A 16,307-nucleotide genomic window follows, 5' to 3' on the forward strand; every position below is an offset into this window, starting at 1 on the left:
CATTTTTACTGATTTTATGATTTATGCTACAGAAAATGAATGTCCTTTTTAAGTGTTTTTGCAGTCTCATATTTAAATTAATTTAATACTTGAATTCACAGAATATACTAATCAGTTTTTTGTAATGATTAATATTAAACTGGTCTGGTGCACAGCTGTATTTTACATTTCTTTTTCTTTCCTCCCTTTTTCTGTCTTACACAGTTTTTAAAGAACTCTTAACACGGTTGTCAGAGGAAAAAAGAAATGGTGCTCCCCACCTACCTAAAATTGGTGATATTAAAAAGGCGAGTCGTTATTCTATCCCAGACCTTGCTGTTGATGTGGAGCAGGTAATAGGATTAGAAAAAGTAAATAAGAAAAGTAAAGCCAACACAGTTGGGGGAAGAAATAAATTAAAGAAGATACTTGACAAGACTCGGATCAGCATTCTGCCTCAGAAACCATACAAGTGAGTTTCTTATTTACTCTTAAATATTTGCTTTCTGTTAAATTTTAACAATTTCTCATGATACTTAAAATTTGTCATGGTACTTTCTTTATTAATGCAGGCCGTGTTTATAGCTGAAAATATATACTAGTAAATACTAGTCTGAATATTTGAATGGTCATGGACTACTAACAATGCAACTTCTGACATCAATGTGGACATATTTTACTTCTTATAGATAAAGTGATGGAACAAATCCTTTTTTGTGTCATTTACTGTTTTCTTTTAAGAGGACTGCTAACTGAAAGCATCCCAGGCAATTAACGTCGGGATAACTCCGCAAGCACATTTGCTTGCAAGTCATTGATAGGAGCAATGATTTCAAATTATCCATATTTCAGTGGCCTAAAAATTTCTGCATATTGCCATAAGGGAGACTGAGGTTAAAATTTTAACTTGGTTTTTTTGATAGAATTGAGTATTCTTAATGAAAGCTAAATATGGTATTTGATACTTTTTATTCTATGAACGCATTTTAGAAATAGAGTTCTGATAAGTACTGCTGGAAACAATACAAGTATGACTTTTACATGATTTTATGGGAATCTTATTCTCAGCCAAGACAGATGGCATCAATGAGAAAAATGAATTGTAGAGGGTAGTTGATGCGTACTCAGTGTTTTCTCTTGCATTTTCCTTTTGTGTGTCCCACTGAGGAAGAAATCTATTCTGTGTAAATTCATGAAAAAGACACTTGTGCTGAAAATCTCAGATTTTTTCCTGCTATCACTTTAAAGAATAAGAGTTTGCTTAACTAATGTTAGGTATTCCCTACTAAATTAATATTGTCCTGAAACATTATAGATAGAATTTTATTAATGTAAAGATTAAATGAATATAAATTATTATGTCCAAATAGTGGCTATTTCTTAAATTGACGCAGATACATTTCAGTAGAGGACAATCTGTAAATCCTCTTTTTATGTTATTTGTCTTTAGAATGTTTTCTTTATTTTACCAGTCTTGTATGTTTATTCCTCTGATGAACTATGCATGCTCTTAAGTGTGATTTTTTTACATTGTTCACAACTTTTGCATATAATTTTCTTGTTGGTTTTCTTGTTTTTCTTTTGATTCTTTTCATTTTTGCACTTTTTCTGTGCAGGGACCTCTTTGGGTAAGACTTAGGAAAACAGCACTCTTGACCTATTTTCTTTTCCTTTTCCTAGCATGACTTCATGTGTTATATATAGCAATTTGTTTGCAAAGCCTGTTGACATTCACTTGTTTGTGTCTGCAGTTTCTGCATAGAGATGTTTAGCTGTCAAATTCTCTGTTTGTGCTCCCCCTCCTTGCCCCCCTATTGTATAGAAACTTCTGTCTTGTTCTTCCTGATCTCTAATGGTTTTGCATATATTAAGGACTTTACTTATTCTCACATGTTTTTAAATATCAAAAATCAAGAGGGATGAAGAAGCAGATTTACTCATTAATTAAAGTAGGTATTTAAAGACTTTGAGTCAACTAGCATATGAGGTAAAACTGTCCACCTTTTTTTGTATGTGAATACTGCAGAGGTCTCCAGTGCCTCCAGAACGTATCCAGATAAACCCAATCTTTAAACTAGAATGAGGTCACTTAGAGGGAGCTTGTCTGCTCCATGAGACATTAAATCAGTATTAAAAATGAATCAGTCTGAGCAGGAGATAATGCCTTCCTTCAGCTTTGCTTTTTGGTCCAATAACACCAAAACTGATGCTCCCAAACTGAGAAAACAGCCCCATTTCTTCTGCATCTCCTCTGAAATCTCTGAAATCTCCTTCTCTCCAGCAGCTATGAGGCATCTTTTGAATTGTGCTTCTGGCTACAGCCTCTGCTTGAGCTCTTTGCTTTCTTTACTCTTCTAATCCAGAATGGCTTTGTGGTCTGTAGGCTCAGCTGCTCCGACTAAGGATTAAACATAACCCCCAGCTCCAACTCTAGCAAAGTTCTGCCTGCTCCGTAGCGCAGCATCCCAGCCAAGGAAGCAGCCCCGGCTCTCTCCTCTGTTTACAGCCCTGCAGTGGAATACAGTGTACTGTCACTCCATTATCCCTTCTACCCTCTCGTTTGGCAGGGAAGTTAGTTCTTAATGCTCTCTTCCTGCATGGCGGATGCATACAGAAAGCAATAGGAACGCCTTTCTCCTTTCACTGGCAGAACAAAGTATTTTACCTGACAGCAGGGGCAGTTTGTCTTCATGGGACTTGGAGTTTTCTAGTGTTGCTATTTGTGTCTGAAACTTCTGGGGTTCATTTCTTGTTTACATACATTAGAAGACACTCAGATTGTGATTTAAGTTCTAAAAATAAAGTAAACAGAGTGTAAGGTAAATACTTTCCAATTTAGTATATGAATACTTAGAAATGTGAAGAATTTTAGAAATGCTACCTTAAAAAAAAAAAGAAAACTGCCTAGCATTTGCTAGTTGATCCACTTTACTGAAGCTGCTTCAGTCATGACGCACAGGATAGGTATAAGATTATGTAAAACTGATGAACCACAAAAGGAATACATAATGCAAGTGAAGATAATAATACAAGGCGGAGGGTTACATTGTCTTCATTTGATTTGAATTTAGAGAAAATACTGCTGTTGGCACACTTATGAAATATACTGTATAGTTGTTTAGAACCACTAGAAAGCATGTTGAGGTTTGGGGGCTTGGGGTTTTTTTTCTTAGGTTTTTTTTTTTTTTTTTTAGTATGTGTGGAGTAGTTCCTACTTGAAAGACAAGATGTTGATTGCTGGGAACACTTTTAGTTGTAGTGAAAGACTTGCTTGTGGCTTAGCATAGAAGTGCTGTGAGCTGAGTTGATCATCACTGCTTGTCACAGTACTTTGTGCTTTATGTGGAAGTACAAAAATACAGATGTTCAGATTCAGCTTAACTTCTCAGAAAGAGAGAATCCATGAAATTTTTTCAGTGACTTCAGTGTTTCCATCAGTTTCATGGCTTGGGGTTTACGCTTCATAAAGTCTTTTGGTAATAAGGAGTTATCTTGTTTTCTAAAAATAAACCTATGAGAAAGTCCAAACACATCAATTAGAGAGATACCCCTCCAACCTCTTCCGAGTTGTGTTGCCTTCTAAAAAGCAGTTGCTGTGTCCAAAATTGTCTTAAATGCCCAGAGATCCTGTCCTAGCTTCCCAGAGTACCATTCATTTCATAGCACTTAAAGAAGTGGTACAAGAGTGTACTGGGTAAAGTAATTCAGGGGTAAGCACAAAAGGGTGTTTGTACTGTAACAGTTCTATGGGGATAATTATCAGGCCCTTAATTACTTTTGTTTAGATTTTCTGAGGATGGATAAAACACTAGACAGACACTTAAGTACCCAAAATTCGGGTGTAAATGGTCATTTGTTTTGCATAATTTAATTCAGTAGTTTGACTTTTTAGATTTGCAGCAGTTTGCAGTGAAATCTAAGCTCTGGTTTATGCTTTATTTACACATGTAGATACAGATTTAGATGTGCTTGGCTTCTTAAAAGGCTTTGCCTATAGTAGCTAAATTATTAATTATTTTCACTTTCTATAAAACTGCTATTCAACATTTTACACCCTGAGAGTATTTTATTAAGGAATTGCATCTATATATTTATAGAAAAGTTCAATGGCTAGCTCCAGCTCTACATCCTGTAGCGGTTGTTCTGCTTCACTTGCTGATTATGAACTCAAAACCAAAAAGCAAATTAGTGCCTACTAGAATATGATGATAGCTCTGTCTCTGATCCATCTAGCACTGTTGGCCTCCTTTGGGACCTTGTCTTTCACAATTTAATAGACAAAAGCCTTTACTTTTATCACAGGTTGCTTTATTTACAGCTGTCAGGTACTTTGGAGGGGACTCCCATAGCACCCAGGTGTGGATGCCTACCTTAGCCTTCCAAGTTAGCTGGCGTCACTCCAGTCACATTCAGTGAAGAGAATCTCAGAGAAGGTGACACAGGGTGGGAAAATGGATTATCTCAACAATCCTCTCTTACCTGTCTGTTGAAAGATCTTGGGCTGTATGGCTACAATACGTCCCAAAGTACAGTTGCAAATCCTATCTGTGATGGGGTGAAAGAGCTATGAAATTCAGGTTGTATAAAACAGCACCGAGGGGACAGCAGTATTAGTCAAAGTCGGGTGATGGGTGGTGCAAGAGTGATGAGGTATGTACCACCTTTGGAATAAAGTTCTTGACCACTGTGAGAAATCATCAAAAAATAATGAGCCTAGCAGCTCGTCAGAGCTTAGTGGGGAACATGAGGATCTTCTGGCAGGCAGATCTGATCACTTCGAGTGGACATCTGGGTGCTGTTGACAAAACCAGACAGCAAGCACTGTTGTCTGGGGAATTTTAACTTCTAAATAGCGATTACTGTATTAACAGAGTGTGAAAATGTAGCCATATAGATAACCCTGGATCCATCTAGTATAGCTCGAGCTCTGAATGTCTCCAAGTCCTGATTTTATTTCTTTCTGGATGCAGTGACATTGGAATTGGCCAGTCTCAGGACGACAGCATTGTGGGACTGAGGCAGACGAAGCACATTCCTCCTGCTTTGCCTGTCAGCGGAACCCTGTCATCCAGCAATCCCGATCTACTGCAGTCTCATCACCGCATCTTAGACTTCAATACTACTCCAGGTAAGGATCTTTCTTTGTTGTTCTTCTTGACCTTATAATTTCCTTTCATTGATTTTCTGCCCCCACCCCCTGGACTTCCAGAGTCTGAAGATGCATATAAGTTTCTATGCTGTCACCTACAGATTAGCCACATATTAGTGCATTAGGATTCATTACATTTGATCCAATATACTTTACCTAAATGTATTAGATGTCCATTTTTCAGGTGTGTTGTATACAGAGTGCCTCTTGTTGATTGAATATACCTGGCCAGTGAAAACTTACTTTGCTTGCTATTTTATTATTTGCCCTGATGCTGCAGTCTTGTAAAGTGACTAGGCATCAGGCTGTGACACAGGATGTGTTTCAGTCCTTTTCTGAACAGGTTTATATAATCTGTACTACATCTGTAACGGACAGAGTTTCAAAGTTCCCTGACAGTTACCTTGCCCTAAAGTCTTTGTATATGAAGTGATTTAAAATCCTGTTCTGAAACAGATCACAAAATGAACACATCTACCAGAAAGGAACAAAGCATGGGGGCGAGTGAGGGAGTAAAAGAGGAAGAACATGAGAAACTTGAGAGCCTTATCTTGTGAGAAGGGTTTAGCCAGAGCTCCTGTCGAGGCTGGGATTTGGGCTCTTATCTGGCTGCAGGAAGGTTCTTGGCAAGAAACCTTCTCTGAATTAAGCATCCAAATCTTTGCTATTGAAAGGTAGCTGCTGGAGGAGGATGTGGTGATGGTAACTGTGCAGACACTTGGTTATTTCAATCTAATCTTTTAAGAGTATTTCTCAAAAGTGGAACCGAAAATTCAGTGCCCTCCTAAGCCTGAGGGATTTCAAACCTTACCTAAAGGAACAGCGCTTAAACATCAGCCTACGTGCTGGCACAGACATCACACCTGAAACTGATACTGAGCAGCCCTTCATCATGGGTTGTGGGGGTAGAGATGTCTGTGGGTTTTGTCCCAGTGTCTAAGATTGCTCCTGAGAGAGTGGGAAGATTGGTATTTTTTTAATTATTATTTTATCTAATGACTAGCATCCAACACTTTAAAGATACTCTTTTTCAATAAGAGCTTAACTTCTCATCAGCACTTTATCTATAAATGGGTGAAGATTCCATTCTCCAGCTTGGCATTGACCTAGACCAGACGATTCTGAGTAATTGCTGTGCCCCTAATTCTGAGCACAGCGCCTGGCTGACTTCCAGAGCTGTGGGCATTGCTGTCTCACACAGCTCAAACTCCATTAATTGAGCAGGAATACCATTACAGGTCTGAAAATTCTTCAATCACAGATGGAGTTTGGAGAAGTTTAATAAATTAATAATGTTCTACTGTTTGTCTTTTGCTTTGAGGAAAGGAGATAAATAGTGATGTAATGCCATTGCTTCAGCATTATAGCAGCTTTTCCATTAACTTTATAGAAAATACATTAAGTAATCTCATTTTAAAAAAATCTTTTTTTTTCTTTGCTTCAAGTGTGCCAAAATGTCCACACACTGAATATTTTTTGAATATTTTTAAAGTAATTTGCAGGTACAATTTTTCCCTGTGTGGGAAGGAGGGGAAAGGGGGACTGAAATAAAAACCATGTACCTTTAGGTCTGTAGGGATGGTTGCATTGTAGATAGAAAAGTTGAATTATACCTCTATATACTTTTAAGACTTGGAAAAAAAAGTAAAGCCTGCAATTTTAATTTGTTTTATTACCTTGGACTAAATGAAAGATAGAGATGGAGGCAGCTTGCAAGAAATTGAACATGCTGGAGAAGAAAGAGAAAAGTGGTAGAACAGCCATCCTTTGAGGCTTTGGGGAATATCCCTCAGGATAGGTAATACAACAACTTGCTGTTTTGGAAGGGTAGAAGGAGATCATGAGAACAGCTCAAAATCTGCAAGGAGTCGTTTTAGTTTCTCTTCTGATTTATTCAGGCTTTTTCAAATACACTTTTTAAGGTTTATTTTTAAATGTTCAAATAATCAATAGCACTTTGATTTCTCTCGTGCTGTCTTTTGCTATTCGATTGGAAGTCAAAATAATATAGTAATGATGAGCTGCCAGGCACCGGTACTTCCCCCCGCAGTTTTCTAAGGGACCAGACTCCTAGCGTACACCATGGCATTCTTCAGCCTGCCACTCCAGTTTGCTTTTTTGAAAAGAAGTGAAGGGGGGTGATTACAGTTCTCTTCAAGTACCGTTTTATTTAAAAATTATTGTGCTGAATTACTTGCTACCATTGCTATAGCTGTAGGCGTTTCAATTGCTGGCAGACTTCTCTGCGTTCTGTGTAGTGCTTTTGCTACCAGCTCTGATAGTTATGCAGCCTGAGAAATTGGGTGGTAAAATACAGCACAAAGATGATACTTTTCTCTTTGCTGTTCTCCTTATTTCTTCATATTGACTTCAGTGATCCAGCAGAGCAGGCTATTATCTGCTTGCACGTAGCATTTGTTTCCTGGGAGCATTAAGCGAGTTCCCACCTTGGTATTGTTTACAGTAGCTTCCCATCTTCGCAGCATTTTGTTGAGTGGCAAGTATTTCTGTAACAGCAAGAGGCAACAAGATCTAGAGAGCAGTCTGGTTTGTAATAGCCTCTCTTAGAAGCTGTGTTTTGGCATCTGCCTTCCTCAAGATGTCAAAAAATGTAGAAATTATTTCAGGCACTGCTTTGTATCCCTCTTGAACTGATTACTGAAGAAGATTGGTCAATATAGAGTTGATGATGAAAGGCAGAATTGGCTTGCTGTAGTTATAAGGTATTTGTACATTTGACTCGAGTACTCAGGGCTAAATCTCACCCGGACTGATACCCGTTATGTGTAACCGATGATGTAATCACTCAATTCTAATGTGTTTCACTCTCAGTGCTTCTCAAGCTGCAGAAATACTACTACGAGCTTAAAAGTTATGGGCTTAGTTGCACAAAATTTGTAAGCTAATATAATTAAGCCTAAACAGCCTTTGTGGCATGTAGTCAACTCATATCAGAGAGATTTATCTTTAATATTCTTTCCAAATTGTTTTAGAGACATGCAGCAGTAGTGGGAAGATGTTATTTTTGTTCTTTTGTCACAAGATATCTGTTGTAGTAACTTCAATACCTTACGCATGTTCAGGTCTTGTCAAAAAAGACTGGTTGTATCAAAGTGAATGTTTTCATCTGGCAGCTGGTTTTTTCAGTATTTTTTTTTTAATAGTTGGTTTTTGGCTGTAGGTTCAGAAGACTTTCTATTATCTCTTTCCTTGTTCATGTGACCTTTATGATCTTAAAAAAAATAATAATTTTTTAAAAAACATTCATTAAAGAAAGAATAATGACCAGATGTCATGCCACACAAAACTAGAAAAGTTTCTTTGTAACAGAGGGAAGAAATTAAATTAAATGAATTGAAAATACCTGTCCATTAAAAAAAACCCAAACAGTGGTGGATACCTGTACAATTTTGTACTCTTTCTTAATTCATTTATTTTTATTATACAACAGTAACAAACTTCAGTTGACTAACGGGTGTAGATTTCAATACATTAATTGAAATCTGGAAATATATGTGGATTTGGTATTTCCAAAGTTTGGATTTGGAGTCAGGCTGGTAATTTTCCAGATTTCCTAAAAACAGCTGCCTTGTAGTAGGTGTTCGCTGTAACTTTTCTGTCATCAATCACTTGTGCAAGTTTTCAGTCAGTTACTTACACATTATTATTATTATTATTATTATTATTATTATTATTATTATTATTATTATTATTATTATTATTATTATTATTATTATTATTATTATTTAAATGTATCAAAGATAGATACTTAATCTGATAATGAAGTATGTGGATGCATTAATACTACTGCAGTGTGTTTATGTGTACATGCATGCTGGCCATGATACGTGCATCTTCCTAACTACATACATGTACACATTTCCCCTTTGTGTGTGGTGCTATAGTTGAGTGTCCGTTAGGTAAATGAGTCGATTTTCTTAAAAGCGTTCTTAGGAAGATTGACACTCCTGTCACCCAATTTGCTTAAACTTCTTATATGGCAGTGTGTAGGGTAATGTTGTTGAATGCCCTTGACTTTTCTCAGACTTAAATGGAAATTACCAGGCTGTAAATCATAAAAATCATTCAAATTTCACCAGCTGTGAAAACCAGGCTGCTCATTACCATGTCTGTCCAAACTTTGAAAATGTTAATATATTTTTGTGGCTTGGCCCATAGATAGCCTAACTTCTTTTCCTTGTTGTTAATAGAACGAGTCTTTAATTAAATAAATAAACAAACAAACCAACAAAACCCCTCAGCTGTTCTATAAGGAGAGAGGTGAAACAATGATGCTGAAGTAAAAACTGATAGCGTTAGTAATTAGACTCAATGTAACTGATATTGTTGCTTGTTCGTTTTGGTTTTTTTTGTGCTTTACTAAATTGCATACCCTGCATGTAACTTTTTTTCCCAGACTTACCAGATCAAGTTCTGAGGGTTTTCAAGGCAGATCAGCAAAGTCGCTACATCATGATCAGCAAGGACACAACAGCAAAGGAAGTGGTCGTCCAGGCTATCAGGGAATTTGCTCTCACTGCAACCCCTGATGCATATTCATTATGTGAAGTCTCAGTCACCCCTGAGGGTGTAATCAAGCAAAGGAGGCTTCCTGATCAGTTATCCAAGCTTGCTGACAGGATACAGCTGAGTGGCAGGTGAGACCAGAGACTGTGAGCTAAAGCTGATAATGCCAGTTTATTAAGTCAAAATCCTATCAACTGGAGCATTATTTAATCATTAATGTTCATTTTCTTTACAAGAAACTGCTCCTTCTGCTACTTCTAATTAACATTTAGGCCTGGTGAAATTCAATTTTTATTCTATGATTCCAACTGGATCGTTACTGTAACTTTCACTAGTAGTTGTGAGGGTATTGTATCTAGTGTCTTTTTTATTTTTTTTTTTATAGGTATTACCTGAAGAACAACATGGAAACAGAAACTCTTTGTTCAGATGAAGATGCTCAAGAGTTACTAAGGGAAAGTCAAATTTCCCTACTACAGCTCAGTACGGTTGAGGTGGCTACCCAACTCTCCATGAGAAACTTTGAGCTATTCCGTAATATTGAACCCACGGAATATATAGATGACTTGTTTAAACTCAAATCAAAAACAGGTTGCGCTAATCTCAAAAAGTTTGAAGAGGTGATAAATCAAGAAACATTCTGGGTGGCTTCTGAGATTCTAAGAGAAACCAACCAGCTGAAAAGGATGAAGATTATTAAACATTTTATTAAGATAGCACTACACTGCAGAGAATGCAAGAACTTCAACTCAATGTTTGCCATCATTAGGTATTGCCTCTTAATGTTTTTACTTATAAGTAAAAATCACAGTCTTATGTCATTCTAAAAAAGTTATTTAACAGTTAACATTAATGCTGCTAATAGCAACACTTGGCACACCAGTAAGAGAGGGTATTTTCAGCTAATCTGAACTTGACAGTGAAATGTTTGCTGAAATATTATTTGGAATGCTACTATTATATACTTACTGCTTGAGACAGCGAGGCAAGAGTCGTTGGTGAGCAAGGCACTAGAGAAACTACTGCACTTTGTAAAAAACATAGACTAAAAGAAACAGCAGTTATATGAAGAAGAAATGTAATGTTGTTGTAAATTAATGGTTTAATTTCCCAAAGGGAGCTCATCATTTTGTACATAGTTGCCAGTATCTTGAATTCATTAAGGCATGATAAGAAAGCCTTTGGTTTCCTTTGTATCAGCAGTTTCTTGGATGGAATTCTGGTAATAGTCAATAGCAGACTACAATGCCATATAATAAGCTGTAAATAAAGATTTTTAATAAGAAAAAAAAAAAGTACTGAAGATCTCAGAAAACCTTTCTTTGTTTTGCGATTAAAAGGAGGAGAGGAAACTCTAATATGTGTGTTTATACACATTTTTTTAAAACATTTGCATTTCCTTTAGAGCCTCCCAAGCTAGGCAGAAAGACCCTAACAAAAAAAAAAAAAGAACTGTTAAATGCTGTCTTTTATGAAAAAGCGTGAATAAGGTGCATTAAAATGACAATTTTATCAGAGTCTCTTGCAAAAGCCAATCTGTTGACTGAATGGGGCACTTTTTCTGAAGAACACTGGTTTTGAATACCATTCAATTAAATGTGGAAAATTTCAAAGTCAAGGATCGATGCATAAAAATCTCAAGATTTAGCTCAGCTATTTCAGTTGACTTCAATGGGAAAGAAAAGCAGTCTGCCTGCTTGGAAAACCAAGAAAAGATCCCAGATACCAAACTTCCCTATAGGTAGAGACGAACAGCAAGACAGGCAATGCCATTCAGGGAAAAGACGCTGGGTTTTGTACCAGCTACAGCTTCAGAATAACTTCAAATGTTTAGAAACTGTTATAAGAGTTTGATCTAGACACAGCAAAGTTGGATGGATTATTGCAGCAAGAAGGTGGGTCCCTGTGCTGTTACCACCTAAACGTTATGTAGGTGGAAGATGTTTTTTCCTTCAGTCTGGTAATCTGGAAATAAGTGGTGATCATGAGGTACTGCTAGATTATGATATTGTTATCAAATTCAGACCCTGTTAAGTGCATACTCTCCATAAGGTTGAGTTACTGGCCCAAGTGTAACTTTTCTGCTTATGATTACATCACGCAGGTATCTCTATTTTTATAGCTTTTATAAAAATGATCTTACTTCTGTAATTCACACTGGCAAAAGGAAGTTTTCACTTCCTGTTACCTTGACATTGTTCTGCTACACTGTTCTGGCTATATGATATGTCTCCCGTACAATATTTAACATGGTCTTTTCTAGGATTTTTTTCTTTCTATTGTTTTTGAACTTTTTTTTGCACTTTTTTTGTTTGTTTCAAGTGGCCTGAATTTGGCACCAGTTGCAAGGCTCCGAACTACTTGGGAAAAACTTCCAAGCAAGTATGAAAAACTGTTTCAAGATCTACAGGACTTGTTTGATCCATCTAGGAATATGGCAAAATATCGTAATGTCCTTAACAGCCAAAACCTACAGCCCCCCATCATTCCCCTGTTTCCTGTTATCAAAAAAGACCTTACATTCCTTCATGAAGGTAAAATCAGAAGTTTGTCATCTTTTACCAGCAAAGGAAAACTACCTTTACTACCTAATAACTGACGTTGGTCATTGTTGGTTGTAGGAAATGATTCAAAAGTGGAGGGCTTGGTCAATTTTGAGAAGCTGAGAATGATTGCGAAGGAGATACGCCACGTTGGTCGCATGGCATCTGTCAACATGGATCCTGCTTTAATGTTTAGGACGAGGTAAGTGTTGTATTCGGCAGAGCTTTTCCCAGCTGAGAGGCGGCTAGGCGTCAGCAAGAGGTGCTGTTCAAGTGCCCCTTGTACTGGAGCAGCCTGAGGGGGTTTTGTTTGCTGTTAACCATTTACCAAAATTATGTGGCAGTCTAAAGCTGGGGAAGTAATTACATTTTGGTTTATATTATATTTTATATTAATCCTTAGCTGCCAGTTACTTCATAAAAATTAGTTTCTATCAGTGGGAGGGAGAGGGAGGTGCTGTCTCAGACACATGTGTATCAGTCTGTTTGAAACGCTGATGTGTGCCAGTCTGATTTTGATTTAATAGAAGTGGGGATGTATCTGAAACAGTATCAGCTGGTAGGGCTAGAAAACGTAGTGTGAGTGCTCTTTGGCTTGACGTCAGACCAAGTTATTGTACACTCTTTTTCTCAATTTGAGTTAGAAGAGTTCGTAATATCTGACTGTATGCCCGAGGCAAGGCTTTTTGTAATGTTTGTGGCCTTCCAGAACTACTTGTCCTGAGGTCTGGTCTTTTTCTTTCTGAGCTTGTGATCTTTCTCTATCTCTTCTTAAACCCATGCTTTACTCTTCCTGGCTCTCACTTGCAGGAAGAAGAAATGGAGGAGTTTGGGGTAAGTGGTTGGAGACAACACTCACAGACATTAATTCTTCCCTTACCATTTGCATTGTTTCCCATTGCTATCTTTAATTTTCCGGTGCTTTGACATTTTTTTTTTTTCTTTTGTTAACCCTTTTTTACTGACAATACATTTTAATCCAGGAGTGTGTTTGCTTTTGAAATTAAAACACAAAAGTTGTAAATTATTTGTAAGTGGTTGTAGATAGAAGTGGGGTGTTCTTCTCCCCCACCTCCAATTTAAATTGCCAAAGGAAGTGACTTTCAGTGAGAGAGACATTATAAAATGGCAAGGCTGCAACAGCTGAAAATTGCTGTTAACTTTCTTATGCCTAATAAGCAATTATCACAATCAAATACAAAAGTTTAAACTTACAGTATCGCCTAAATTAACTAATTTTCATACTACAATTTAGTGATCATTTTTACTTTTAACAAATCAGGAAGAATGCATAGCTTTCCTATAGACATACATACACTGACATCTGCATGACATTTATTTCATCATACACTAGCTGATCATTTTATTTAACAAAAAGCCGTATTCAGCCTAGCAAGTTACAAGGAAGTTCTGCTCTGTAAAACTGAGTTTTGTATACAGTCTGATTTGAAAAAGTATTTAGAGAGCTTTCAAAATCCCTTCTGTATACATATTTAAATTTGAAACTCAGCTTTAGTCTTCTGTCAGCATTGCCTTACTGCATGAGCTTTTCCTAATGCTCCAGTCTTCTCAGTAGCTGGCTTACATGAGAGAGAATGCCTTTCTGGATGTGTGAAGTGATATTGCCTAGTTGGAGCAGATTAGGTTAAAATATTTGTGTAATTAAAATAGTGCCTGTAACCAAGTAAAAAGATTTCCCGACCCTCATCTTTCTGTCTGTTATAGCTGTTTGACTTAATGGAATGAGGCATGTAAGCTTTGACCGTAGACTGATATTCATGCAATCTTTTGCATGTTTCATGTTTATCAAGTGATACTGTGTTGAACTAAGTGATGCTTTTCCCCTCTTTCCCCCACCTCCTTCCCTCTTTTCACTCCAGGTCTCTCAGCCAGGGCAGCACGAATGCAGCTGTGCTGGATGTTGCACAAACAGGGGGTCATAAAAAGCGGGTCCGTCGCAGCTCCTTCCTTAATGCTAAAAAACTGTACGAAGATGCTCAGATGGCACGGAAAGTAAAGCAGTATCTCTCAAACTTGGATCTGGAAATGGATGAAGAGAGCCTCCAGACACTGTCTCTACAGTGTGAACCAGCCACCAACACATGTGAGCACTGTAATTTGTTATGAATTTCAAAGAACCTGTTAAATATACCTGTTTCTTCTCCAAGGAGGTAATGGGGAGCAGTAACTAGACAATGAGATGGAAAATGGCTACGTCTAGTCATTTCCAAGTACTGAATATCTATGAAACTTAAGGAAATCATCTTGCAAATTAACAACACAGAGACATACCATTTATATAGGAGGTCAGGCTTTCAGATGACACCATACTGAAGTGCGCAAGGGTTCTTTAGATTTGTCCATACAAAGGGTACGGAGCACTCCAAAGTTTCTCTGCAGTTCTGATGTACTCAGGCTGTTGGTGTGATGGGGTTGGTCATCCTGTGTATCTTGGCCTGGTGAGGGAAGAGGGGATTTCCTGATGTCCAGGTGTTTCAGAGACACCTGGAGGGCTCTACCTGGCTGCAGCAGAGAGGGACCTTATGCTGGACACTGGTTTAATTTTGATCTGAGGAGATGCTGTTATCTTACGCCCCTCTGTTCCTTCAGGGTAGCAAAAAATAGTAACGATATCAATTCTAAACCAGTATAACTTCTGGTCATGTTTTTGATAACTCCAACAATAGTAATTTATGAGAGTTTTATTTTGAGAAAGAGAGTAGATGTTCTTTGATAAGGTGCATATATTTAATGGATTTAAGTCTCCCCCTCTTTTCATCTTTTCTCTCCAAAGGTATCCTGCTACATTAATTGTACAAGTATTTGAGCATCTTTTAATTATTAGTTGGAGGGCTTTGCACTGCTCACGTTAAAAGTCCTATGGTATTTCTAGCTAGTGGTCATTCTGTGCTTTCTCCCATTTCTTGCAAAGTGCCGAAAAATACAGGAGACAAGCGATCGGGAAAATCAGAAACGTCACCAGTGGCTCCCCGGGCAGGCATCCAGCAGAAAGTGCAGCACCAGCAGCAGCAACATAAAGTAAACCAAGCGCTGCAGGTCCCTGCTGTATCTCTTTATCCCTCTCGCAAGAAAGTGCCAGTCAAAGACCTCCCACCATTTGGTAAGTGGAACAGTGAAGTGTTCGGTTTAATACTCCGAAGTTTGTTTGTTCATGTCAGGGAGACGTTTTCAGTCAAATAAGATTCAGGCATTTATTTCTGGTAGTATTATATGCAGGTTGTGTCAGTTCATACAGTGTGTGTGTTTAATGCCCTTCTCAAGAAATGGAAAGAAAGAAATCTAGGAAAGCAGCCTGGTTTTAATTTAATTTAAAATTTAATTATATTTTTAATATTTAAATGTAATTTAATTTAATCAGTTTAAGTACCTACGTGTTCCTAGCAGCTGGAAGGAATGACTTGTTCTGACTGTCTGCCCTGAGATCTTGGCTTAACTTTTCCAAAAGGATTAGTGACTTCGAGTTTTTGAGTGACCCATCTGAGATGCCTCAGAAGTTTTGGTGTTTTTTCAGAAGTCGAACATTTGGTGTGAAATTCAAGCCTGCTGAAGCTGGTAGTCTTGTTAGAACTGTAGGCCTGAAGGTTCACATTGAGAATTGTCTCTTTGGCTTCTGCTCCCTGGTGCTTTTTTTATTGTTGTTGTTCACTCATTGTTACCTGCATGTCTCTCAGATGCTGGACTATAGGAATTTTTTCTAATCTGATTTCCAAATCTGTGCCCCAGCATGTGTACATAATGTACATGCATTATTAAAGAGCTTCTTGTGTAGCACTTACAGGATGGTAATATTCCTAATAAGTTTATGTAGCATAACTGGCTCTTCCTATTGCATGATGGCAATTTCACAAGAGCTTGACTTTGATGTCACTTTTCATTAGTTTTACTTGTGCAGTGCTTAAGCTGCTAGCGAAACAATCAGAAGCAGCAAAACGACCAAGAGACGATCCCCGTAGTTCTTGTTGATTTTTACCATTAAAATTTAATCTTAAAAGGACTTTTGAAGAACCATAGACTGTGTGGTTTTGTTCACGGTGGGCAAGTTTCTGAAAACTGACTAGGTTATGTTGATGAAGCAGCTGTAAACTATT

At 37.6% G+C, this 16,307-nt stretch overlaps 1 protein-coding gene across 12 annotated transcripts in view; it reads left to right on the forward strand.

Annotated features, from left to right (window-relative positions):
* Nucleotides 1-16,307, forward strand: part of RAPGEF2 (Rap guanine nucleotide exchange factor 2) — a 194,891-nt gene that overhangs the window by 166,607 nt on the left and 11,977 nt on the right. For 11 of the 12 annotated variants that reach the window (XM_040601264.1, XM_040601236.1, XM_040601215.1 and 8 more), the window contains 9 exons: nucleotides 205-451; nucleotides 4,950-5,107; nucleotides 9,546-9,786; nucleotides 10,041-10,424; nucleotides 11,978-12,189; nucleotides 12,277-12,400; nucleotides 13,009-13,032; nucleotides 14,079-14,302; nucleotides 15,131-15,319. In XM_040601264.1, the coding sequence (XP_040457198.1) occupies nucleotides 205-451; nucleotides 4,950-5,107; nucleotides 9,546-9,786; nucleotides 10,041-10,424; nucleotides 11,978-12,189; nucleotides 12,277-12,400; nucleotides 13,009-13,032; nucleotides 14,079-14,302; nucleotides 15,131-15,319 (1,803 nt within the window). The remainder of the gene's footprint in view (nucleotides 1-204; nucleotides 452-4,949; nucleotides 5,108-9,545; nucleotides 9,787-10,040; nucleotides 10,425-11,977; nucleotides 12,190-12,276; nucleotides 12,401-13,008; nucleotides 13,033-14,078; nucleotides 14,303-15,130; nucleotides 15,320-16,307) is intronic. The other variant, XM_040601246.1, reaches the window with a different exon arrangement.

The sequence above is a fragment of the Falco naumanni genome, chromosome 1 (genome assembly GCF_017639655.2).
Source record: "Falco naumanni isolate bFalNau1 chromosome 1, bFalNau1.pat, whole genome shotgun sequence".
NCBI lineage: Eukaryota > Metazoa > Chordata > Aves > Falconiformes > Falconidae > Falco > Falco naumanni.